Genomic DNA, 10,300 nt, shown 5'->3' on the forward strand with positions numbered 1-10,300 from the left:
CAGGCAGATTCTTAACCACTGGACCCCAGGACAGTCTGTGAGGCCAATTTCTTGCAGGTGAGCTGACCACCACATGCAGATGATGAAGACTGGGGGACAGACCTCACGGTGTGTGCAACTGCGCTGAATAGCTTTGGGTCCGCTAGATGGGCCGATGGACGCCCAGGTGGCTGGTCACCTGGTATTTCTGGAAGGGAGTCGCATTGATTCAGTACCTGGAGGACCTGCCCTCAGCAGTGGCAGCACAGGAAGGGCAAGTCCCTCACCCTCTTCCCTGGACCGTCGAGCCCCTGATGCTTGGTCCTTCGGGCTCAGACTGAATCACACCATCTGCTTTCCCGGGGCTCCAGCTCACAGTCGGCAGATCATGGGACTTCTCAGCCCCCACAGTCACATGAGCCAGTCCCTATAATAAATCTCCTCCTGTGGATCTATATATATCCCGCTGGCTGCCTTTCTCTGGAGAACCCTGACTAGCAGTAATGAGAGGCTCACTCTCACTCTCGGAAGCCGCCTGCCACTCTCTTTTATCCTCCAGGAGCTGAGCCGCCGTGCCCCAGGCCCTCGGATGTGGCTGGCGGGACAGCTTCCCCGGGCCCTCTCCATCTCCTCGGGGACAGCAGACCCCAGCTCTCAGGCACGAGGGGTCTGTGGCTGCCTCTCCCCTACACCTGCCTTCCCACCATGGCAAGCGCCCACTTGCCTTGCTGGTGGACCTCCTGGCCTTGGTTTAAGTGGCAAGCAAGACCCCTCTGCCCACTGGGTTCCTTGCCCCTGCACTGCGAGGGTGGGAAGGAACTCAGGTGGGCGCGGGTGCCTGCGGCAGAGGGCTCAAGCTCAGAGCGAGTGGTAGCAGCAGACCCAGCCTCGGAGGTCACCCTTCACCCGTGCTCCTAGGCTCCCTCCATCTGCGGGCGGTGGGCGGGGGCGCGCATTTCAGGCATTAGGCAAAGTGTTTTCTAAACTCTTCACAGGAGAAAGACAAAAAGGAGACACGCTGCTACCTCTCAATGCCCAGATCACCAGTCCAGGTGTCCTCCTTCTCCTTCCAAAAATATTGTGAAGTCCACTGAATATATAATTTTATAGTAAGATGTTTATTTTTTAAGGAAATGCATTTTCTGGCAAAACTCTAGAAACTGTGCTTATGCAAATGGATGATATGGGAGGGGGTGCGGAGGAGGGCAGTGAGCCACCTGTCCGGCCAGAGGGCAGACCAACAGCTAAGTACGCTGAAGCTTTTAACAGCACAGACAACAAGCCCAGGATCCAAGTGGCCCCCTTAAGGGCTTGGCCTGAATGTGTGTCACTGGGGAACAATTGAGGGTCCAGAGATCCCCCTCCCCCTGGGCCTGAGTGAGGGTGAGAATGGGGCCAGGCCTCCTGGAGGGTCCAGAGAGTGAGCCCCCAACGACCAAGGGCTAAGTCCTCTCCAGGGCAGGTGGGAGCACCCCGACCTGCGCCGGCAGAGGTCCTGTCTGCAGCACACACACCCGGGGGAGAGCACGCAGGACACAGGCCTGGGGGCAGCTCTTAGACACACTCCTCCAGCCTTCCCGGTCTGGATTTCAGTCAAGCAAAGGTCTCAGAGTGGGAGAGCAGGAGAAGACAGTCTGAAACACCTTCTTTTCTCCATCCAGGCCACGGGAGCCACCTGGAGGCACCCCCTGGACACAGGCAGGAGAGAAAGCCCAGCCTGGGTGGGGGCTGGGCAGGCAGGGAAGCGCTGACCCTGGGTTGGCCCGGGGCACACTCCGGGGGCCTGGCCAGGTGCTGGAGCACAGGCCGCCCGAGTGTGTATGGGCAGGTCCCTGCCTGGTCACTGCCCCCCACTCCCTGCGCACAGACAGGGCCGGGGGGAGGGCGCGTGGGCGCAGCACCGCTCCTAGAGGAAGGGCCAGTCTCTCTTCAGATGCTTGGCTGGGACTGCTGGGTCTGCCGCTCAGGCTGGGCAGGTGGGCGGGTGGCAGGTCTGTGGTCTGAGAATGGGCTGTGGACCAGTCCCCTGCAGCGCGCTGTCCACTGCCTGTCAGAAGTGGCAGCAGACACCAGGTCACTGGGGTACCGAGGGACGCCAGGCCGGCCCCCTACAATCCCTGGGGGAGTGAGTGGCAGGCTGGGCGACAGCAGGCCACCAGACCTGTGTGTCTCCTGAAGCGGACACGGTGGACCCCCGCCTCCCCCTGCACTCCCCCAGCACTCTCCACCCCAGCAACTGGGGGCCTGTCCAGCACGCACGCCCTCCTGCCGCTTGGGGCCTTGCTGCCGCCTCCCCCACTCCCACCTCCGACCCCCCCTGTGTGTCTAGAGGACTGAACACATCTTATTGTTCAGATGCTAAGTCACGTCCTACTCTGCGATCCCATGGACTGCAGCACTCCAGGCTCCTCTGTCCTTCGCTGTCTCCTGGAGTTTGCTCGGACTCCAGTCTGTTGACTGTGTCTGCCAGCCACCACACCAGAGAGCCAACTAGCATCATTTCTCCCACAAGCAGGCCCACCCCTGAGACCAGGGGTCCGTCTGGAAGCCGGCGCCAACCACAGCTTCGTGGGGCGACCGAACACTGTGAGCCCTGGGTGTTTCACCACAACCACCTCTGACAGGACAGGAGCCAGTCCAAGTCCTGTCTCTACCCTGTGACAGGGACCCAGGAGGCAGGGTCTGGGCCCTCCCAGCACCCCCACCATGCCCTGTGTGCCCTCAAGACCACCTAGGCCTCGCCCCACAACTGGAGCCAGGGAGCCTGGGGTGCCTGAGAGCGCATCTAGAAATACGCATAAGAGACTGAGGGGCAAGGCGTCAGGCCCAGCGCAGTGACTCCTGGCCACAGGGTGGGTGTCTGGGAAGGGGGCCAAGGACACGGGTGACGGCGACGGTGGGAGCGGGGCGTCACCTAAAGCTTAGAGGAGGGTGAGAAATCTGCCAGCGACTGGACGTCATTAGGGAACGTTAGCCAGGCCCCTCCGTCAACCACCAGCAGGGCTCCCGTCACGAAGGACGCCAGCGGGCTGGCCAGGAAGAGGGCGCTGTGGGCGATTTCTGTCTTGTTCCCCAGCCTCTGCAGGGGGCTGGCCAGGACCTTCGCCCTCAGGCCGGCCTGCGGGGCACCTGGGAGGGAGGAAGAGGTTCAGGCACGTCCCAGGACCGGGGGCCACCACCTTCCTCTGCCAGCGTCCCGAGCCGCATCTGGTGGGGACCCCGGCAGCGTTGCCCTGCGCCGGGCCCAGCAGCCCTGCCCTGCGCCGGGCCCAGCAGCCCACTGTGCAGCCAGCACAAGGCCTGTCCCTGCTTGCGGCCAAGGCGCTGCAGGCTTCAACGGGGCCCTTTGTGTGCGGCTCAGGAGGCCAGCAGCCCCTGGGCTCTAGCTCTAGGGGCAGCTGCCTAAGTCCGGCCCCTAGCCCCGTGCAGGGCTGCATGAACTGTCCCCAGGCTGGGATGGACTCTGCCCACCCGGGGAGCCATGAGCACTTGTCTCTGATCCCGGGCCTGTCCTAGCCAGGCAGGAGGAGCACCCCTAGAGGTACTGTAGGGCCTGTGCCCGGGGCAGCACCCGCTGGGGGAGCCTTACCCAGACGCCGCAACCCCTCCGTGCCACTGATGGGGCCAGGGGCAAGGCTGTTGACGCGGATGTTCTGGGGGCCCCACTCCACAGCCAGGTGCCGCGTCATTGCATCTGCGGGGGAGGCAGGCTGTGTGAGGGAGAAGCACGGCTGCCCGGCCTTCAGCGTGTCCCAGACGCAGTGGGGGCGCAGCTTCATTGGTACACTGCTGGCCTCCAGGGACAGGGAGGAACCCAGGCAGGCAGACCGAGGGGGCGCCCATACCCACGGCCGCCTTGGCAGAGCCTGCGTGCACTTGGAGCACCTGCCCCCGGGTGCCCAGGGTTGCAGTGATGTTCACGATCACCCCTCCATGGTCCTGCAACACATGAGGGGGGCAGTGAGCACGCGGCCAGGACCGGGAGGCCCCGGCCTCGGGACACTCACCCGGAAGAACTTCTCGTAGAGCACGCGAGACACGTTGAAGGTGCCCAAGGTGTCGATGTGCATCACAGTCTTGAAGGCGTTGGAGGACAAGGCACTGGCCGGGCACAGGAAGTTGCCGGCTGCACCTGCGGGCGGAAGGAAACGGCGGTCAAAGCAACTGCATCCTCAGGGTGGTCCAGGCCGGCCAGGGAGGGAACCTCAGCTTTTGGACAAACTCTTGAATGAGGGGCAGAGCAGGTGTCGTGGGTTGGATCGCGTGCTTCAAAAAGATACACTCTTCAGTGTATCCCAACACCTGATGCCTGTCACGGCTTGAGTGTCCGGTTGTGTCCAACTCTTTGTAATCCCACCAGGCTTCTCTGTCCACGCGATTCCCCAGGCAAAAACACTGGAGCAGGTTGCCATTTCCTTCTCCAGGACATCTTCCCAACCCAGAGATCGAACCCACATCTCCTGTGTCTCCTGCGTTGGTAAGCAGGTTCTTTAGCCACTGCACCAACTGGGAAGCCCAGGGCAGGTAAACTTAACTTTATGTGGAAACATGGTCTTTGCAGATGTCATCAAGATGAGATGATACTGAATAGGGTGGCTTAAACCCAAGGACTGCTGTCCTTAAAAGGGACACAGCCATGCACAGAGGGACAGAGCAGAGGCTGGAGGAATGTAGCCAGGAGCCAAGGGATGCCAGGCAGCAGCCCCAGGAGCCACAAGCCAGGCCCCGGACAGACTCTCCCGAGCCTCCTGTGGGAGTGCGGCCCGCTACACCTTGCTGTCACATCTCTGGCCTCCAGACTGTGAGAGAATGTGTTCCTGCTGTTTGAAGCTACCCAGCTGATGACTTTGTCAGTGGCAGGAAAATAATACACTAATTTTGGTTTTTTTTTTTTAATTAATTTTTACTAGAGTATTTTGTCACACTGGAAGTTTTTAAAGGAAATTTCAGCAAAAATGAACCTGAATGTAAAGTAGAGACTATAATTAACAGTTGTAACAAATGCAAGGTATTCATAGTAGACACTATGTGTGTGTGTGTGTGTGGCAGGAGTGTGGTATGAGTAGTTATTTATACTATCTGCTCAATTAGTCTGTGAATCTAAAACTGTACTAAAACAGGAGCTTTCCTGGTGGTCCAGTGATTAAGGATCCACCTTGTAACTCTTGAGAAACCTATATGCAGGTCAGGAAGCAACAGTTAGAACTGGACATGGAACAACAGACTGGTTCCAAATAGGAAAAGGAGTACGTCAAGGTTGTATATTGTCACCCTGCTTATTTAACTTCTATGCAGAGTACATCATGAGAAACGCCGGGCTGGAAGAAGCGCAAGCTGGAATCAAGATTGCCGGGAGAAATATCAATAACCTCAGATATGCAGATGACACCACCCTTACGGCAGAATGTGAAGAGGAACTAAAAAGCCTCTTGATAAAAGTGAAAGAGGAGAGTGAAAAAGTTGACTTAAAGCTCAACATTCAGAAGACGAAGATCATGGCATCCGGTCCCATCACTTCATGGGAAATAGATGGGGAAACAGTGGAAACAGTGTCAGACTTTATTTTTTGGGCTCCAAAATCACTGCAGATGGTGACTGCAGCCATGAAATTAAAAAACGCTTACTCCTTGGAAGAAAAGTTATGACCAACCTAGATACCATATTGAAAAGCAGAGACATTACTTTGCCAACAAAGATCCATCTAGTCAAGGCTATGGTTTTTCCTGTGGTCATGTATGGATGTAAGAGTTGGACTGTGAAGAAAGCTGAGCGCTGAAGAATTGATGCTTTTGAACTGTGGTGTTGGAGAAGACTCTTGCGAGTCCCTTGGACTGCAAAGAGATCCAACCAGTCCATTCTGAAGGAGATCAGCCCTGGGATTTCTTTGGAAGAAATGATGCTAAAGCTGAAACTCCAGTACTCTGGCCACCTCATGCGAAAAGTTGACTCACTGGAAAAGACTCTGATGCTGGGAGGGATTGGGGGCAGGAGGAGAAGAGGACGACAGAAGATGAGATGGCTGGATGGCATCACTGACTCGATGGACGTGAGTCTGGGTGAACTCCGGGAGTTGGTGATGGACAGGGAGGCCTGGTGTGCTGCTATTCACGGGGTTGCAAAGGGTTGGACACGACTGAGCGACTGAACTGAACTGAACTTGCAACACAGGGGGCGCAGGTTCAACCCCTAGTCCCACATGCCTCGGGGCAACTAAGCCTTCAAGCTGCGACTACTGAGCTTGAGCGCCACCATCCAGACCTGACACAGTCAAATAAATAAATATTGAAAAACAAAACTATACTAAAACAATAATATGTCTTCCCTTTTCCTTAATGGAGAGCTTCAGGACATGAGAGTGACCCTTCTCTGTGATTCAGCCTAGTTCTCGGGGCATCCTCCTGAGCCACGGCTGCATGGACCCGGGAGGAGCACAGCTGGACTCAGACAGTGGCCTGGAGCCAGGACAGTTCCAGGGCTTCCAAACAGGAAGGTCTTACCAGACCCATCAGAAGCCCCCAGTCATGCTCAACAGGGACTCACAGTTGATGAGAATGTCGATCTTCCCGAACTCCTTCAGGGCCTGCTCTACAGCTGCCGCGATGGCCAGGGGAGCTCGGACGTCCAGAGACAGAGGGAGGCACCTCTGGCCGGTGGCAGCGGCCAGCTTTCTGGCAGCCTAGAAGCCAGACAGGAAGAGAGGTGGGCAGCAGCCTGCTGGCCTCGCCTGGAGGCACAGCCCCTCAGGATCCAATGAGGATGATGAGCCAGGTTCTGCCAGGGACCCAGATTCTGTAGCTGAAACCCACCCTGGGGAGGCACAGCTGCCAAGTGGCCCTCTCCAGGGCCAAAACCCCTGGTACAGGCTAAGACATCCTGTACCCTCTCCCCTCTCATCACCCTCCAGGCCACTGGTCACAGGTCAACAGCAGCTCCGGCTGATGTCCAGTCCCTGTGCTGAGACCAGCTGTGGCAGGGGAGATATGTTCCCCCCTCAAGAAACTGCTGAGCCCAGAGATCTCTGCTGGGGCCACAGTACCACCCAACAGAAGGGTCGCTTCGCAGGACCCGATAATTAGATTCTGTAAAAACACAAGAGTATCCCTGGGGACCACTTCCATTGAAGCTCCATATTTGGGAGTCAGGTTGGTTTTGGTGTGATCACCCTAGGTCAGGATCTCCCAGGCCTAGCCTCCTGGCCCCCAAAGTCACCCGTGGACAGCTAGGCACAGGAGAGCCCCCTCACCATCGATACTCTGGGAAGACTTCTGCTGGCGATGACTGTGTGACAGCCGTGCCTGCAAAGCCAGAGAGCAGGAGTGAGGGCAGCAAGGTGCAAGGGACACACCCAGCAGGGCTCCTGCCCAGCAATCTAAGGGGCCCCCTCCCCCAAGGGTGTCTCAGGCTTAAACATCAGCCCGGGGCTGAAGGCAGCTGGCAGAGGACCCAGGGGCCTACGTGGGGCTGAGTGACTGTGGCAGGACCCCTTTCAAATGTTCTCTGACGGACTTGGAACTAGAGGGGTTCCCATCACTGACCGGCATTTTGCCCAGGATCCCAGGCCCCCTCCCAAGGAGGAGGGGGCAGCAAGATGGGGCATGTGCTTACTTACCGCATGAAAATCTCAGCAATCCGGAACCCAATTCCAGAGCCACCACCCGTGATGAAAGCCACCTTGTCCCTGAGAGAAAAAACAGAGACTCTTTACAGAGGCCCCGGTTCAGACTTCCTTGATGGTCCACTGGCTGGGACTCCACGCTCCCAATGCAGGGGGCACAGGTGCCACCCCTGGTCAGGAAACGAGACCCCCATATGCCACAACTAAGATCCAGTGCAGCTAAATAAATAAATTCTAAATAATTTGTTTAAATAAAAAATAAAAAGAGTAAGGGACTGCTGTTGAATGGGGATGGGGGAGGTGCTCTTCCATTGACCCTCTGCACTGGGCACTTGGGTCAAATTTGAGAAACGCCGCTTTTGAAGGCCTGCATTCCTCGCCTTTCTTCAACCTAGTAGTCTCTATGCAGAAAGCTATCAATTAATGAGAAATGTTTTCAAAACATAAGCCTTCCTCCAGCCACCCTCTAAATGAATAGGATAGCAGATTCCTGGAGAACGAGAAACAGGCAGGCTTTTCTTGACATAAGAGAAGCCATTTGGGGCCTACGCCATTCTGTGATCTAAGCCTGGACACAGTGCTGTGCTCAACAGGTCTCACAAGAATACAGAAACTAACAACTGTCATTAGGCAAGAGAAGTAACAATAGCCAAGATATGAATCATATACTGGTTGTAAAGTCTCCCAATTCTGTTTTGATGGTAAGGATCAGCCTGAAGTGCTCAGTCACCTGACCAACTGGAACCTCTGAGATGATGATAGTGACTTTTTCTGACACTTGTGACTTTAACGAACTAACGCTTGGACTTCATCAACCACCCAAATCCCTTCTTAAGATGCTTGCACTCTTAGCTTAAAACCTCCCCAAATTTGCTGTTCAGAGAGACAGCTTTGGGGAAAATCTTCAGTGTTCTCCTTACTTGCTGCTAATAATAATTAATCCTTCCTCCTCCTGACCTTTGCTCTGTGTTTTCTGACACTCGTCCCCACCTCCCCATCGATAAACAGGACATGCTCACGCAGGACAAAGATCGGAACACCAGTACTTGCATCGCTGGGATACCCGGACATCTGGACAGCCTGGCCACCAGGCTTGGGGTCCTCACACATCCCAGGAAGACCTCAGTCCCCCGCCGCGCGCACCGCAGGCGCCCCCGCCCCTTGCCCGGCTCCCTGGGGCGCCCCAGACCCGACGCTTACTGGAGCAAGTCCGGATGGAAGAGGTGGCGGTACTCCGGGAGACAGTCGTCCTCGCTGACGTCGGCCGGTGGCTGGGCCATGGCGCTCGGAGCGGGCCTGGGTGGCAAAAGCAGCAGAGACCTGCCGGGATCCCAGGACTCTAACCTCGGCCTCAAAGCACAGGAGGATCTCTGGAACGCGGACTTTCCGCACCTCGTCCACTCTCTCTTCCCAGGACGCCCCGCCCCGCGCCCCTCGCTCCTCCCAGGACGCCCCGCCCCACCCCCCTCCCAGGATGCCCCACCCACCCCGGTCCTCACACCTCCCAGAGCGCCCCGCCCCAACGACAGTCACTTCTCCCACGAAGCCCCGTCCCCTCAGTCCTCAATCTTCCCAGGAAGCTCCGCCTCCGCGACCCACGCCATTCCCAGGATGCCCCGCCCCTCCCAGAACGTCCCGCCCTCAGAGCCCCGCGGCCTGCTGGGACTGGAAGTCAGTCTGCGCGCCGCCGTGTGCGCAGGCGCAGTGCGGCGGGCCGGTTCCCATGGCGGAGGCGGGGTGAACGCGAATCAAAACTCAGCTTTCTAGACTACCTTTCACGTGATTGGGCGTCAGTGCTGCATTGGGGGCCAGCCGGACACAGGGAACATTTGGTTCACGGGCCGAGGCGGGGCCCCTCGGTTTCCCTCACCGCTTTGGGCCTAGCTGTGCATTTAAAACACTTCTTCGGACTCGCCTAGCATTTAAATATCTTCCCCTCCCGGGTGCTTCTCTACCCTGTTGCAAAGAAGAGGGAAGGAGACTAGAGACTAGGAAAGTCATGGGAAACTAGGAAGGCCTTTTCCTCGCACGGCCAGCCCCAGGGTCAGCTTCAAACATGACCCTTTCATGGCCAGTTAAAGGTCAGACCCTTCAACCGCGCCCTCACGTGGAGGCACAGGGAGAAACCTGAGCGGGGAACCCAAGGCCAGCATCGCAAAGACGTCATAAAGCAGGGTGAGGACCAGTCGGCCTCAGCAGGTGTAATGATATGCAGTATCCAGTACCTGTGACAAGTGGCCAGGGACACACCTGAGGACCAGGTGTGAGGAGTGATATGCAGTGTCAATGTGGCCACCAGCCTTTCTGCCTTCGGGGCGGCTTCAGCTCCCTGCCTACCCCTTCCTGCTACTGTTCACAACTGCCTAGGGCTCCTCCTTGAGGGACAGCACAAGCCCTGTGGCTCAGTTTGGAGCTCCCAGATTTCAGGCTGGAGGCTTCAGGACCTCTGCCTGTCTCATACATTCAACAAAGTTCTTGATCTCCTGGTATGTGAGATGGTAAGCTTCATTTCTACTTTCAAGCTGCTTACAACTTTGCATAAGGCCTCATTCCCACCTCAGAGATGGCAGGGGCCATAATGAGCACTCCACTCCCACACACAGCACAGTGAATTTTAATGTCCCCACTTTGGGGAAAGGAGGGTCACACTACCAGCTTTTGGACCCCAAAGCTTGTCTGGCACTTTGGTTCAGAAAGGACTTGGTC

At 57.1% G+C, this 10,300-nt stretch overlaps 1 protein-coding gene across 1 annotated transcript; it reads right to left on the reverse strand.

Annotated features, from left to right (window-relative positions):
* Positions 1-1,078: 1,078 nt before the first annotated feature.
* DECR2 (2,4-dienoyl-CoA reductase 2) lies at positions 1,079-9,033 on the reverse strand. The gene is made up of 9 exons (XM_006049939.4): positions 8,795-9,033; positions 7,589-7,657; positions 7,223-7,274; positions 6,520-6,655; positions 3,987-4,111; positions 3,825-3,918; positions 3,569-3,673; positions 2,894-3,108; positions 1,079-2,026 (listed from the first exon to the last, which is right to left on the reverse strand). Exons 1-8 carry the CDS (start codon positions 8,872-8,874, stop codon positions 2,894-2,896), a joined length of 876 nt encoding a protein of 291 aa, XP_006050001.3. The 5' UTR covers positions 8,875-9,033; the 3' UTR covers positions 1,079-2,026.
* Positions 9,034-10,300: the final 1,267 nt, after the last annotated feature.

This window comes from Bubalus bubalis, chromosome 24, assembly GCF_019923935.1.
Source record: "Bubalus bubalis isolate 160015118507 breed Murrah chromosome 24, NDDB_SH_1, whole genome shotgun sequence".
NCBI classification, from domain to species: Eukaryota; Metazoa; Chordata; class Mammalia; order Artiodactyla; family Bovidae; genus Bubalus; species Bubalus bubalis.